The sequence below is a fragment of the Diabrotica undecimpunctata genome, chromosome 7, assembly GCF_040954645.1.
Source record: "Diabrotica undecimpunctata isolate CICGRU chromosome 7, icDiaUnde3, whole genome shotgun sequence".
NCBI lineage: Eukaryota > Metazoa > Arthropoda > Insecta > Coleoptera > Chrysomelidae > Diabrotica > Diabrotica undecimpunctata.
The window spans coordinates 19,776,195-19,793,461 of record NC_092809.1 but is presented as its reverse complement, the minus strand read 5'-3'; the positions used below and the strand labels follow the sequence as shown (position 1 = coordinate 19,793,461).

At 30.0% G+C, this 17,267-nt stretch overlaps 1 protein-coding gene across 1 annotated transcript; it reads left to right on the top strand.

The window, feature by feature from the left end:
* The first annotated feature begins 6,614 nt into the window (after positions 1-6,614).
* LOC140445020 (cathepsin L-like proteinase) lies at positions 6,615-12,719 on the top strand. The gene is made up of 5 exons (XM_072536800.1): positions 6,615-6,664; positions 8,479-8,572; positions 10,439-10,768; positions 11,426-11,705; positions 12,398-12,719. The coding sequence occupies exons 2-5, from the start codon at positions 8,489-8,491 to the stop codon at positions 12,643-12,645; spliced, it is 942 nt and encodes a 313-aa protein (XP_072392901.1). The 5' UTR covers positions 6,615-6,664; positions 8,479-8,488; the 3' UTR covers positions 12,646-12,719.
* The last annotated feature ends 4,548 nt before the right edge of the window (positions 12,720-17,267 follow it).

Below are 17,267 nucleotides of genomic sequence, written 5' to 3'. Positions count from 1 at the left end.
CGCTCAACCGTTTGCATCTCTCTCTGTTGTTCCATTCTACATCGTTTAGGCCTCTCTTACTCATGGCGTCGTCTACTTCGTTCCTCCAGGATTTTCGGGGTCGTCCTCTTTTCCTCCTTCCTATGGGGCTCCATTCGGTTATTCTCTTTATCCATCTGCTGTCGCTAGTTCTTCTTACATGTCCATACCACTTTAATCTTTTTTGTTCTATATATGTTAGTATGTCTGTTTCTATTGATGTTCTTTGCTTTATTTCGTCATTACTTCTCTGTTGCTACTATCTTAATGCTGTTTTTCTTGTTTATGATCATTATATATATTATATATATATATATATATATATATATATATATATATTATATATATATATATATATATATATATATATATATATTGTGATGATGTATTATTTGTGAATGACTTTTTAATGAGCAATGAGTGTTTTTAATATATATATATATATATATATATATATATATATATATATATATAATATATATATATATATATATATATATATATATATATATATATATATATATATATATATATATATATACAGGGTGGTCCTTAAGTAATTGTACAAACGAAAACCGTAAATTCTACACTTTAAAATATTACGATTTAAGCCAACTTGCTTTAATAAAATGTTGATATTAAGAAAGACACAGGGTGTTAAAGTGGAAATTTAAAATTTTATTTTTCGCTATAACTTTTACGTTTGTAAATATTTTTGGACAAAAATTTATAATTGGATGCTTCAAAGTAGGATAAATTATAATTTTATACAAACTTTAATGTAACTGATAGAGGGCGCCACATATGCCACATGTGTGACATATATTTGCGCTTAACTTTTTTGCTCTTAAAGTTAGCTCTATTTGTGTTAAAAAATAATAAAGATACATTATTTTTACAAGGAAAAGGTATACTTGTTGATAACCTCAAAATTTAACCGTTTTCGAGATATTCGCATTTTATAAGTCAGCTGCATAATAATTCTTAGTTGTAATATTTGTGCGGTGAAGCACTGAATACCTGTAGATAAGCATAATTCACAGTTGATTCTTATTACAACAACTCAAAGATGATAATGTAACATTACAAAAATTTTGTTATGGCTGCTAAATGTCTTATTGAAGAAAATATTCTTCTTCTTCTTTAGGTGCCGTGTCCGTATTCAGACGTTGGCCGTCATCATGTTTACAATTTCCCTTTTCTATCGCTACTGGAGTTGTATTACTTTTTCCCTATTGTAAAATGCTGAAAACACAAAATATGTTTTTTATGTAAGATGGTACTCCACCACATTCTAGAGAGAAGGCAGTGAGAACATACTTAAATATAACTGTTCTGAACGTTGGAATGATCGTGGCACTCATATTCCTTTGCAATGTGGTGAGATATTGATATAATTATTTAATTTATAAAAAATTCCAAAAGAATACTTATCATTCATTACGTAAATTATTTAACCATTTTTATTAGGACAATTAGAAACTAAAGCCAGGGATTTAATAACACATATGTGTCTTGTTTCATAATACTTTTTCTACCAATCTAACCTTAAAGACTCAGCATTTTTACAAAAACATCATCGTTGGCCTCATAACCGATATTGTTATAAATATAGTAAACACACAGGTAATTTAGTTCAGCATTATATTAGTTCGTTAGTTAATCATAACAGACCATTTGTTTGAGATGTAATTATAGTTACTCGTAAGCTGTAACGTAATCATATAAATAAGTAATGACATCGATAGGTTATTCCGTGTTTATATAAGTAACCCATGAATCAAATACATCAGAGTTTAACACATTATTTAACCTCTGCCACAAATAAGATGTAGTTCCATAATATACCATAAGGTTTGGATATGTATCCAAAAGAATATATTCATCCATTATAGATTATAGCCACCACGTAGCCCAGAATTTAATCCGCTTGATTTTGGTGTATTAAAACAACTATGGGAAGAAATAAATACTGCAGCAGTTTCTTTAGAACCAATGATGCTATTTAACATGAGACGATCTTTTATGTAATATATTGACAAATGAATTAAAGAAAATGGTGGATATATGGAACACTTACTTTGACAAAAAGTTATGTTATTTAGTTTAACTATTTCTTAATTTGGTTTGTAAACAAAATATTTTGATTATGACTTTAATTTAACATAAAACGTAAAATGTTTGATGTAAAATCCTATTATTCTGTTTTTGTCAAATCCTATTATTAATTATCCTGCTGATATATTTATTTTATTTAATATTTCGTTAACTATTAACTTTACTTAAAGGAATTTTATACCAAAAATTAGATTTATTAATGTTTTTTGCTATTTTTCCTTCGTTGCCTGGAGTAACTGCCTTAAATCAGAATTATGCAGCTGATTTGTAAAATGCGATTATCACGAAAACTGTTAAGTTTTGAAGTTATTAAGAAGTATACCTTTTTTTTGTTTAAATAATGTATCTTTAGGATTTTTTATCAAAAATGCAGGTAACTCAAACAGCAAAAAAGTTAAGTGCAAATTTATGCCACATATGTGGCGCCCTCTATCAGCTATATCAAAGTGTGTAGCAAATTATAATTTCTCATATTTAAAAGTACCCAGTTGTAAATTTTTATGCATAAATCTTTACAAACATGAGAGTTATAGCAAAAAATAGAATTTTAAATTTGCACTTTAACACCCTGTATCTTTCTTAATATCAACATTTTATTAAAGCAATTTGGCTTAAATCGTAATATTTTAAAGTGTAGAATTTACGGTTTTCGTTTGTACAATTACTTAAGGACCACCCTGTATATAGGGTTTTATCGCGGTTCTCAAAGAATTAGTTTGTAAGCACTGTTTTAAATTATCTTTATTATATCTATTATGAAACACACATATATATTTAACATAGCCAATGTAAATTTAAAATAAACTATCTTTAAATTGTAATTCTTATGGAACTAATTAAATTACATAGACAATGTAAATTTTAAACAAACTATCTTTAAAATTGAAATTGTTATGACACTAACTAAATTATATTAACAAAATTTTGTACCTTTCTGTCACTGAATGCCTAAATGAAACTGTTCTCCACTATATAGATTTTAATCACCACTCAATGTCTTCGTTCTCAGCTTCGGTTACCTTGTTTTTGTGAAATTACTTTTTCTAATTATCAGCTTCCACCAATTTAAAATATTTTTCTTCCTAATAGCATTTATATTTATTCTTCTTTTTAATACACCAATATCCAATCACCATATAACTATTATAATTTCATTTCTACTAATCTCCAATCATAATATCATTTCTAATTTCTTCCAATCTCCAAAATATTCTTCTAATATACTTTTCAATACTATCAAATTTTAATACTAAATCCCTGATTATTGCATACTTTATACTTTCTTCCTAATTCTGACTGACTTTATACTGACTTCATAGTAACTGTCTTCTGTCTTACTGACTGACTGGCTCCCTAATGATTTCATTCTAACTGTAACTGTCTGACTGGCCTTTTTGAATCCAAATCACCGAGTATTTATACCTTTTCAATGTTCCAGAACCATCTGGCAAGAAATCATATTCGAATTGTTCTATATATGAATGTCCTCGAAAAAGTATATCTTCGATCCACAGACATAACCATATTCGAGAAGGTTCTACCGTAAACAAAGGTTAAATTCTGTATTCTAGAGAATTCTTTACTTTTCTATCTAGAATTTTATTGACATTTAGGCTTTTCAGATCAGAATATAAACTTATATGTAATTTAAACAACCTAAATGAATAAATTACACTATTTCAAATCCGTAATTATATGTAAATTAAACATTTTAAATTAACAAAAATAACCCCACTTCTACATTACTTAAACGTCACTTTTAGAGTATTTTTGGTTGCCTATGCACATGGCTCACTTAAATATATTTACAATATTATAATTGTAAATAATGTGTAACTTATAAATTATTTTTAATCACTATTTTTCTTTCTCCTATATTTTATATCATTTCAATATATATATATATATATATATATATATATATATATATATATATATATATATATATATATATATATATATATATATATATTATTGTGATATTTAAAGTCTTGGTGCGCCAAGCAATAATTAGCTAATTAATTTTTTTGATTAATTAAAATTATTTAAATGATATGATTATGACTCTATCACAATTTTTAATTCTTTTATCTCAGGGTTAAATTCGTGCTTCAATATCTATGCTATTACATGTGAAAGGTAAGGTCCAGAGAATACCGGAATAATAAAAAACACATATGATCTAACACTATATATTGAAATAAAAATAATGAAATAATTCACACTCAAAAGTTTTCAATAAACAAATCTCATATAAGGATTCTCAAAATTTTGTTCTCCGTACGTGAACAATCAAAATTTATGGTACAAACAATATTAATTGAAAACTCAAAATCCCAAACTATTCTAACTCTCCTAATCAAAATATTTATATCCTTTCTAAATTACGAGTAAAAATTGTGTTATCAATAAAAGAAAAAAAAAAACCGCAGAAAACAAAAATATCTCTCTCTGATGATGAGTGGTCCAAATCCTTGTTCCTTGTAGACTGTATTATCTCCTCTCAACCGCTTCCTATGTAATCAGCAATCTTACAACAGATTGTTGCAAGTATATCGTCCTTAATGATCTCCTTCAAAAGCAAAAATCATTCAAATTATGATAGCCTTTCTCCTCTCGATAAACTGAATCTCTCGTTGGCCCGAGTGAAAAATGACTCTTGGAATATCTTCTCTTTACGATAAACTGAATCTCTCGTTGGCCTGAACAGTGACTCTTGGAATATAAGTAGGAAAATATGACTTACAATATTTTGCTGCTTCAGCTTCTGTCAGATACACTAACTCCACAAAAACTCACTAACATTCAACACTACTGCTTGCTACTTCTTTGGAACCACCAGAGAACAATCACTGTTCCTCTTACAGACTTGGAAAATCAACTGCCTATATCTTTTCTCTCTCCTCAATCTCGCTAAACTTTTTCCTACATACTTATCCCACCTTTTTCAATCTCCGCCAATCACAACTCGTCACAATTCCCCCATTTTTTCATTTCGATAACAAACAAATTTTTACCTATACTTATAAATTTCCTAAAACTTATTTACAAATAATATTTTTCTATAATTCTTAAAAACTAACAAAAACCACTTTCTATAATCCCTTCTATTGTTTTTAATCACTGCATTAATGTATTTTGAAAAACCCCGTTCAATTGTCTGTGGCTTTCACTTAAACTTATGCGGGTCACTCAAGTATAACAAAGAAATAATTTATGCAAAGCTTACACTATGTTTAGTACAGGAAATCCAAGGATTTAATAACTTTCCTTCTCCGAAATGTTTGTTGGATATTATCCTACTTATCTGAATTATTTTAATGTTTTTTAACTTTGAAATATTTTTAAACAAACCAATATTTTTCTCGATTTTACATATCATAACAATATATATATATATATATATATATATATATATATATATATATATATATATATATATATATATATATATATATAAACGGTCTCGGCGTAACTCGCGACAAAGGAAAAAAGTACAATAACATATGTGTATAAGATGGAAGGCAACCGTATATACGTATTTCTGACTGTTGGTCGTCTTAAGTATGGTGCAGCCAAGTTAGAAAAGGAGCATGTTAACTTGGGAAAGGATCACTACAGGAGCAATGCGACCAATTTGTGGCAATAATGTTAGAAGACTCTGAGGTTTTCAGAGCAACCACTAACACATCCACGAAGGAAGCTAAGCTACCTGAGGAAAGGAATGCCAAACGTTCAGAACGTTTCAAACAACAAGAAAAAGGTTAATGCGAGTTGACAGTAAAATAAAGGTAAACGGTCTCGCCATAACTCGCAACAAAGAAAAAAAATATAATAGAATATGTGTATAAGATGGAAGGAAACCGTATGGGATATTTATGATATTTGATATTTTAAAATAATATATTTTCATACAATGAATTTCACCATTTTCTATTTTTATGCTATGCACTTTTCTGTATGTTTTGCGAATATCACATTTTTGTTTTTTTCTTTGGGATTCAAATATTTAAAAACAGTGGTGCTTTTCTTTTGACAAGTTATTCTCTTCCCTATTTTCATTTTGTTCTATTCTATTTTGAATTTATTCTTTCTTGTATTTCTCGCCTCTTTGAACGAGCCCGCCCATAATCTACCAAGAATGAGCAACGGTGTCTTCGAGCATATAGTGCATCCATGTTCTAAGTTTACTTCTTAATAATCTAGTTTACTATGTATGGTACAAAGTATCTCAAATAAGACAAAGATTTTGTGAACAAGAGGAATATTTTTTTTTGGTACGCATATATTTCATTAAAAATAAAATCATGTAAATAAGTTCAGTTGAAAGTGATTTGTCAACTTTATCACTAAGTACTTCTTTGAAACGCATTTTGATATTATATTATATTTAAAGTGTTTACTTATCGTTGTGAAGTATAGTTGTAGCAACTATCAAGATAATATCAAGAGGATGAGGATTAAAAATTTAGTATAAAAGTACTAATTTTTGCACTTACAAGTTATATTCTGTTGTTCTTAGCAAAAGGTAAGATCACATTCCTGGTACTTTTTTAAATAAATATGGTTTATATTATATTGTGTCCTATCTTACCATTTGATCAAATATTCTATTAAGCATAGGAACATGTTGATTTTTACTTATCCAATATTGATCATTTTATGTTATTTTTTTTTATTCTTTGTGCTTTGATAATTTAGGTTTATTCCTTTAAATCGTCTGTTAACTTTATTTGATGTATTGTATTTATTGAGTATTTCTCAAGCCTTTCATCTTATTTACAATGTACGTATAGTGTACATAGTTACTAAATTACTGTATATATGTGCTTTTTATTAAATACATTGATTATTTGAGTCCAAAATGGACGTCTTAAACAGTTTTATGTTATGTCTATATAGCGTGTGTTACTTAAAACAATCCACGTTGATATTTGGACAATATTCTAAAATAAATTCATTTTTATTTCAAATAGGATAAATTTAAACAATACAGATATCTGTCATTTGTCAATCCAGATGAACTTGAATCAATTGTTTAGACATTCATCATTCTTTTTATATTAACTGCAGTTTTATGAAACACCAGTTAATTAAAAGAGTAATAACTCTAAAAAATAACCGCAAGCTTGCGTTAAGAGATTCACACTTTTACTACAGATTCACACATCTGCTCACAAATATGTCAAAGATGACTATGGAAATAAAAATTATACTGCATTTATTTTCCATACTCTGTGGCTGAGAATTGTTTCAACTTAACTTGGTGTTTTTATTTCGACGAAGAAATTGTCATGTAAGAAATATCTTGCCTTTTTCAAGGCAAGACACCGAAGATAAATATTTTCCAAGTCCATAACCCGAAAATGGACTTAAGTAGAGGAGCTCTCGACAGTATATTCGAAGCCCTCTACAGAGCACCTGGGGATAACCGAAAGAGTTTTGATTTAGTTCCAGTCACCTTATAAGTCTTTGTGATGACGGGTAAACCCCAAAACACGTGTAAGAGAATGGTAAGGGACTCGAACTAAATCCAAACGCAACTGTCTAGATTTATTTTATTGCCTTATATTATTGTGTTTTGAGAAAGGATGACATATCTAAAAATAGTACTCTGTCCTTTAAATAAAATATAGTAATACTAATTTTTTTTAATACTGAAATAACTCAAAAAGATGTTGTGTTCCACAAAAGAAGTACATCCACTTACCATGATACCTAGGAAGCAACTGAAATATGACAATATTGTGCTAAATGTCGAACTAACTTTTCGAATACCAATAACGACACTTCTGCCATCTGATGGTAATAAGCATAAACTAACTTTATGACGTAATCATACAAAAAATATAGAATATTTGAAGTCCCTTTACTAACAGTTCATTTTTGACTTTTTTGAGATATAACAATCTTCTTCCAAGGTAGCGATATATGCCTGAATCCTCCAAAGAAGTATCTCTCTAGTGATATAATACACATGGTATATTCTCTATTTTAAATTAATGGAATGTGAATCGAAGGAGGCAATAATTACCGATAATAAAAATCGATCCCCTTTGTAATATAAATAGACTAATAAAAAAAAACAAAACAAAATAAATAGACTAGTTTTAGAGTTTTCATAATTTAGTAGAGAATAAACAAACTCAACAAGTTTCTCAATAATCTGAATAATCGTATGATACAATTTACGGGACAATTAGGTCCCTTGTTTAGCCTGCACTAGTAAATTTCACATCTTAGCTAGATCTATATGTAGGTTAGGATATTAAATCGGTCAGATTTAAAATTTTAATCAAACTGTTTCTTAGATTTACTTACTATTTTGCCTTACATTTTCAGAAAAATCAGAATGAAGCTGTTCATCCTTGCTGCTGCCCTTATTGTGGCGACAAATGCCAACCTATCTGCCTTCGAGCAATGGACCAGTTTTAAGGTATTGATTTGTGTATTACTCTTACGATTTTGCACTATTATTCCACAATTGAATAAAAATACTGTCATTTATACGTTAAGAGGTAAAAAAAGACTATATATGAAAATTAGCTTAAAGTATAATTTATTATAAATTAACTGTATCCCATATAAGGTATGTGCCTCCTAGTAAACGAGCTGCGAAGCCCCAAAAAGTGCTTTAGTTTTCGATAAACTTATAACTCGCTGGAAACCAAGCAAATTTGGTACTAAAATGTTCTGAATAAATTTTTTTTATAAGAGTAAAGAAATATTTGACGCCATTCCTAATTTTGACATAGGATTTTATGAAAATTTCTGCAAAATATGAGATATGTCCGAACTTTATTTATGAACAAAAAGGGGATTTTTTGAAAAAATCGTAGGCTTCTCGTTAGATATTTTTTCTGATAAAAAATTTGTGTCACAAAATTTTGAATCTCCCTTTTCAATCAATTCTACAATAAAATATAATATTTGGAAAAGCTTTCCGAAGAGTTTCAGATTTCCAAATTGAATAATTAAAAAGTTATACCAATGTTTATCCGAACCGCGAGTAGCGCACAATCTTCTTTATTTATAGTACATGTAATAGGCACAAAGAAAATGATTTTCATTTTAGTAAGAAACTTCTAACCCTCTAGTAGTGTACAAAATTTGTTTGAAATTACAATAGTTAGACAATCTTTCCATAATAATAATATATATGACAACAGTGTCAGTAATAAAATGGTAATTTTAATTATCTTCAACAAATAACGCCGATGAAGTAATTTTTAAAATAATTTACTTGGTTAATAGTAAACAACAGTTTTTCCTTATTGTAAAAATATTAAATTTAATATTAAAGTAAAATAATTAAAGGAAATGGTATTACATAATACTTCAAAAAGCAATATTAAACTATAAAATCATCCAAAAATGATTGATCTGGATAATTGTTGTTTGAGAGTCGTTTAAATTTTCTTCTTGAAGCAGAACTTGCAGCATTTTCTACTTGTGCAGAATTTTCTTTTACAAGTATAAAAATATTTTTGTAAATACTCCATCGCAGTATTTATTTCGAAAAAATTCGGATGAACTTATCGTCTTGCTAAATCTATCCACACTCAGTTACTTCATACGAATTAATTTTTGGCAAACTAAACTGTCTCCATAAATTGATTTCATACACAGACATTAAAATATGTTGCTCTAATTCAAATTTTTTTCTTCTTTTTCTTTTTTTTTCTAAGCAATTCTGCTTGTTCATTGGCGGATTAATACCACTTCTAACCTTTCCAACGTTAGAAGTGTATGCTGTGATTTCTGTAGAATGTCGAATAATTGTCTTTTTCAGTTCATTGTCTCTGATTACTCCTTCTAGTATAATATTGAATAGCGTCGTAGACAGACTATCTCCTTGTCTTACGCCACGTTCTATATTGATGTCGTTTGTATCTCCTTCGGTTGTTTTAACTTTTGCTGATGAGTCTTTCATTGTAATTCGAGCCTGTCTTATTAACTTTGCTGGAATTTCCATCCTTTTCACTTCTTTTAATAATTATTGTCTGTATGTGCTGTCGAAAGCCTATTGGATGAACAATACATGCAGTTCTATCATGTTGCATTGCAACTATTGTTAATCTTACTTAAGGGGGCTAACTAACAAGGGGGCTAAAGAAACTTGCCAGCATGAATAATCGGGTTATTATTTTTATCGGGTTATATTTTTGATATTTTTTATTTTCGTACAAATGTTAGTAACATTTTTACGAAAACATTTTTTAACATTTTTTTTTGATATTTTTTCTTTGTCGTAAAATTTGACAAGATCTAATTTTAATCAAATTACTTATTTATATTTAAGGCAACACACAACAAATCCTACTCCGTTGTTGAGGACAAACTTCGTTTCGCAGTCTTCCACGAAAACTTGCGCAAAATTGAAGAACACAATGCCAAATACGAGAACGGAGAAGAGACCTACTACCTTGCCGTCAATCAATTTGCCGATTGGTCCAGCGCTGAATTTAAAGCTTTGTTGAATTCTCAGATGATTAATAGACCAGAACTATCCTTTATCGAAACATTCGAAGCAGATCCCAACTTAAAAGCAGATTCTGTTGACTGGAGAAATAAAGCTGATTTGGGAGTCAAAAATCAAGGAAGCTGTGGCTCTTGCTGGGCTTTTAGTGCCGTAAGTATTTTTAATAATATTTATTTTTCTTCTTAATTAAAAACTTTTTTTAAAAATCAAATGTAGTCAAGAGAGCATAGGAGAAGTAACGTTGCAGATCTAATATTGTTGCAGAGTATAAATACAGTATTACCTGCCAATTTGTGTTATAAAAATTAAAAAAAAAACAATTTCCCCCAATGGAAAAAACTCCGTGGTTCTGTATGGAAGTGAAGAAAAAATGAGAGAATGAGAAAAATGCTTTTAATTAGCGAGAGAAGGTCACGATGCTATGCAGTTACACAATGTTGCCGGGATGAACTGTTCTACACGAAAACTGATACCGGAGTAGTTTTTACAAAAACGTTAAGAGGTCGGGATGTACTTACTGTTTGGCACGGAAACCAAAAGAGGAGTCTTTGAATACCTGCTTAAATGATCAAATATCTTAACCTAGAATATTAATCATATTTGAAAGAAGATATTGTCATAATGAATAAATGTCAAACACTCATTGTGTCTGTTTACTTGCGGTCAGCTCTCTATATTTGTATAATTGTTTTTGAAATAAGAGTAAACAAAAAAAAGACAGACAAGAAACATCAATACTATTTAAAAAAAAAAAATATACGTATTTGCATTTAATTGGTGTTTTTTAATTTTTGACTTATATTTTAGACCGGAGCCCTCGAAGGTCAACTTGCTATTCACAAAAATCAACATGTTCAACTGAGTGAGCAAGAATTGGTAGACTGTGATACGACAAACTCTGGTTGTAATGGTGGTTTAATGACAAATGCCTTTGCCTATGTTAGAAGCCACGGTCTTGCATCAGAAAAACAATATGCATACACAGCTAGAGACGGTAGTTGCAAGAAAGTACAAAACAAACAAGTCTCTTCCATCAGCGGATACGTAAATGTCGCCAAAACTGAAAGTGCATTGGCTAGTGCTCTTGGTAAGTCAATATATTTTTTGAAGTCTTAACTTTAAAAGCTTTAATTTTAATTCGGCCAACAATTCGCTCACTGATTATTATGTAGTCAATTTGATTTTTTACGATATTACGATGGGAATCTGCTGGAGATTTTACGTATATAATCTCCGTTTAGGTACTTTGAAAAAGGTATTCACTATACATCGATTATATTCTTTACAAAAATCTGCGAAATAGTCTCCCCTTTGTCCCTTTCATTTCTATTGCCCATTTTAAAATCTCCAATAATATTACTGTGTCTGCCTTTTCCTATTATAGCATTAAGGTCACCCATAAGAATGGTGAGATCTCTAGTCTTAAGTTGGCCAGTAACAATTTTTACATCTGCGTAGAACTAAAACAATGCAAGACAAATTTGAAATATTTGATTTTTGGAAACAACAACACTGCAATCATTTACTTCACCTACCTATAAATTCGACACTACTTGGAGAGCGCATAAAACTTTTTGTGAACCTCTTCAGAATGTCATTTGCAAATTTTTGTCAATATTATCATTTGTCAATCCCAAACATGTCATTTCTAATAATGAGAATACATTTATTTTGTAACCTATTACTGTTTCTCTTGTTTTTGTTGCCTTTTGTATAAATATTTTCCGTAGCTAAGTTATGTAACTTAAAATAGTAACTAAAATTCAATTTTTTTTTCAGCTAGTGTAGGTCCAATATCCATTGCTGTCGATGCAGACACATGGCAGTTTTATGGAGGTGGAATTTTCAACAACAAAAATTGTGGAACCACCCTTAACCACGGAGTTCTTGCTGTGGGATACACTAAAGATGTCTTCATCGTTAAAAATTCATGGGGAACCAGTTGGGGTGAACTTGGTTATATCAGAATTAGCCGTGGTCACAACTTATGCGGTCTTAACCAAATGAACAGTTACCCTAAATTGTAAATGATAATAAATAAATGATATATATATATATATATATATATATATATATATATATATATATATATATTTATATATATATGCATAAACAAATAAATAAATAAAAATGACTTTATTCAGCGTTTCTTTACCTTCTACCATTTGCGACCCAATTTTCTCTCTTAAAATGACAGTATATGCATGCAATAATAATGTACCTTAAGTATTTTGACGCTAAACTTACAGTAAAACCTTTATTACCTAAATTATATAAATTACGGAGAAAGTTAATTATTTGATATGGGGCGACATCTATCCGAAACCGATGTCTCTTTTCGTGAGAAGTTCCTAGTTGTTTCAAACATTGTCGACCGTCTGAATCTCCTCAGTTCAGACCAGTCTAAGATGAACAGGATCAGCTACTCGGGAAGTTGCGCGACAAGCTGTTTTCGTTTCAGGTTGATGAGGCAAAAGATAGCAATAAAGTTGCTCATTTTATTGCCTATGTATCACAAACATTTTTAAGTAAAAATCCTTTATAAAAGTATATAAATTAAAAACCCAATAGGGCTATGTCATGAAGACAAAACGTTTTCGGAAATCATGTTCCATCATCAGTGTCTAGGTGTACATGTTTTGAGCCACTAAATATCAGGGTAAAAACCCGTTAAAAGTTATATGTTACAATTTAGTTTACAATATTTGGTATTATATTTTAAGATGTTAAAGTTACCAGTGGATATGATAACATGGCGACGTATGACTCCACATGAAGTTGCTGGTCCTGAGACGAAGAGTCTACGAGGACTTGATGATAGCAACTGAGTCGCTATCAACTTAGTTGCTATCATCAAGTTTGATGATGACTTTTACATGATGATGATTAAAGATGACTTTTACAGAAGAGTCGAATTCTGTGAAACCATTATGAAATGATGTAACAGAGATCAGAGTTTCATAAAAAAGGTACGTTTTTAAGATAAAGCAGATTTTATGCTCAACGATTACGTAAACAGCCAGACATATGGACACTTGACAAATGAGCACCACACTAAATGTAATCATATAGAACACAATATCCTGAGAAGGTAAATGTTTGGCCGGTCTCATAAACACTCGTTATAGGACCATATTTTTTTAAGGAAAACTTAACTGCTACTTGTTATCTGGACTTTCTTCAGGATTATCTGCTATTACAGCCGAATCAGCCATTGCCAAATAGAAATGATTTGTAGTTCCAACAGAATGTGGCTTTCCCACACTACGGCGTTGAGGTACAAAATTACTTAAATAAGGTTTTCCCAGACAGTTGGATCTCTAGATTTAACTTCAGTAAACTTTTTTATGAGGATTTTTGAAGATCAAAGAGTTTCAACGAGTTTCACAAGTCTTTATATAAGCATTTTAATTTTTAGTAAATATGCTAATTTCGTAAATCTTTTGCTTTTTTACTTACTAAAGAAATCCTTTTTTCTAAGTTATAATTTTAGATACTTCCAGTCGTTATAGGTCTACTAAAGGGCCATTGTTAGCACCCATTCATAAAATAAACTATAATAATAAGGAATAAGGTATTATCAGAATATATTATATTGGTGTTTTTGCCCGGATTCAGGCAAACAGACAGGATGTATCAGAAAAAAATTTTCTAATAAATCGTTGGTCCGCAACCTATTTTGACAAAATGAACGAGGATAAAGGCTGCTTTTATTAAAAAAAATTACTGCAAATAATGATTTACCCATAAAACTGGATGTTGAGAGCTTGAGATATCTATCCGTTGTGACATGAGGACACACAGAAATCTTAGAAATTAAATTATTTAATTCTACATGCGTTCTAGTTGAATTTAGTTCAGTGTCAAATGTTATATTACTAAAATAATTGATAAACAAGAAATTGTAACTGTTATCATACAGAATTAAATATTTACTGTTTCCAACCTTGCAAGTCATTTAAAGGGAGTATACACAGTGCATATTTCAATTCGAGTGCTAGTATTGCTGACGAGTTTAGTAATGTAAGTCGCGACCCTTCTTCTTAGCCTTCTCTCGTCCATTTTTGAACATAGGCCTTTTCCAACTCCTTCCATCGATCTCTATCCTGAGCAACATATTTTAAATTTTTTCCGGCTATTCTTTTGATGTCGTCCACCCATCTCATCTGTGGTCTTCCTCTTCGCCGTCTACCAAGAGGAATTGTAAGGTTTTCAATGCTGTATTGTGGCGTTCCAACATTGCTCTTTTTGTATAGCAGTGTGAAAATCGAAGATCATTAGTCGCGACCCAACCTGGATCAATTGTACATGCGTCGAGTCTTATAATAAAGTAAATAGTATAATACACTCTGGGCCAAAATTAACCGGCCACCTTAAAAATGGGTAATTTTTGATGTCTTATATCTCCTAAACCTGTTGTCCGATTTAAGTGATTTTTTAAATATATTATAGCCTTATTCCTTGACAATATCGTTATGATAATATCGTTGCTAAACAGGTAAATTTTTATTGTATACCGGGTATACGAATTAAACTGTGTTTTTTTCTTAAAGTTTGCATCACCCCGTGGAATATTCTAGCATATATAAAATATTGAAATTGAAACCTAACTATAGCCTTATGTTTTCTCAACATTTTGTTTTTTGATTCATTCGCTTATGTTGGATAATACAAAAGTTAGGTAGTTTAACAACTAGCCATGTTTTTCATCAATACAGACGATTTAACTCAGCAGCAAAATTAACCCCACCACCTTTATTATTGTTTTGTTTACATTACCTGTGACAGTTTGTTTCCTTAATTTGTGTCATCGAAGAATTTTTGACATATAGTCGTTGTACGACATTGTTGCAAATCTGTTTCCGTGGTAATAACAATTCTTGAACAATTTGTAATTAAAATTAAATTTGTAATTAAAATTAACAATTAAAATTGTCATTTTATATCATTGTGAGTGAATATTGTTTAAGTTGAAATTTTAGTGCTTATTTATTGTTGGTGATTTTAAAAATGCCACTCGTTCCAACTAATGCTGCAAGGGGAGTGGCTTTAGTTGATGCTGGTTACAGTCAACGTCATATCGCTGGTATACTCGATGTACCCAGAACTACAAGAGAAGATACCATCAGACGATTTCGGGAGACAGGATTGTACAACCGCAGGCTAGGTCAAGGCCGAAAACGATGCACTTAAGTTCGAGATGACCGCTTCATTGTCAGTAAAGTATTGAGAAATCGCTTTTGCACTGCTCCTGAAGCTCGTAGGTCTCTTCTTGAGGTGAGAAAAGCTACTGTGAGTAGACAAACGATTAGAAGAAGACTATCAGAAATAAACTTGAGGGCTTTTCGTCCAGCTCGCGCACCACAACTGCTCCCACAACACTGTAGGGCTAGAGTTTTAATTTGAATATTTTATAAATGCTATAATATTCCACGGGGTAATGTAAACTTTAAGAAAAAACACAGTTTGATTCGTACACCCGGTATACAATGAAAATTTAACTGTTTAGCAACAATATTATTATAAAGATATTGTCAAGGAATAAGACTATAACATATTAAAAAATCACTTAAATCGGACAACAGGTTTAGGAGATATAATACATCAAAAATTACCCATTTTTAAGGTGGCCGGTTAATTTTGGTCTAGAGTGTATGCCTTTCATTTGGGGAAATATAAATAAAAAAAATTCAGTTGGGCTTGTGTAATGAAAGCCCAACGCCACACAGTAACTGGAGTTATTTTACTAGGTTTTTTGGAGTTTTACAGCAACGTGCTGATACATTGATCCTATAAACCAATATTTTAATGAGATATTTAAAAATTTGAACTATAGTGTTTTCTCCTGCATAAAGATAAACACATTTGTTTAGACATAAAAACATTACTAACATCATTTTTTTAACAAAAATTATACTCTGTATTACCTACGGATATACGTAATTCCATTTTTTTGACTTTCTTGAATAGCAATTTTTTGTCCAGACCAGTTTCTAAGTAAATTTTCATTCTTGGTTGATTTCTAAATAATATAGCTTATTTTCGAAACCCTATCAAAAACTGCTCTATACCTCATATGCTCCGTGTTATCATTCTATACATTTTCTGAGTTTAATCAGTAAAAATAATTTTTTAACGTTTGAAAGAACACTTTTATACAAATATTTTTCATAAATTTTAAACACATTTTTAAAATCAACAATATTTGACAGATAGAAATATATATAATATATCGCATATTTTGTGGATATCTAGAAGTACATAATTTAAAAATAGTTTTTTTTTCAAATATACGTTTAAAGGGGAAATCCATTGAATAAGATCTTTAGTTTTTACATTATACTACGAAAGCAATTGTTTCCAGGAATAGTTGAAACAATACATGATTAGATAAGTAAATATATTTTAAAAATAAATATTAAAAAACTTATTTTTAGATTTTTTGTCTGATACATACATCATTATCTATAAGATAGGTATCTACGCTTGTAGAAACTTGTCGCTTACGCCAAATAAAATGATGTAATTCTACACTTGTTCTTCATACCTAAGAATAACATAACTTTTGCCAGAAAATTATCGTGTATCTATGACAATTTTTTGCTATTCTCATGATGTCCATGATCATTCGTTTGTCTGATAATTTACT

Bases quoted from the DNA above. Each gene is read 5' to 3' on its own strand.
- LOC140445020 (XM_072536800.1), top strand. From the start codon at position 8,489: ATGAAGCTGTTCATCCTTGCTGCTGCCCTTATTGTGGCGACAAATGCC. The intron at 8,573-10,438 runs GTATTGATTTGT...TTTATATTTAAG, and splicing joins AGCAATGGACCAGTTTTAAG to GCAACACACAACAAATCCTA. The intron at 11,706-12,397 runs GTAAGTCAATAT...TTTTTTTTTCAG, and splicing joins TGCATTGGCTAGTGCTCTTG to CTAGTGTAGGTCCAATATCC.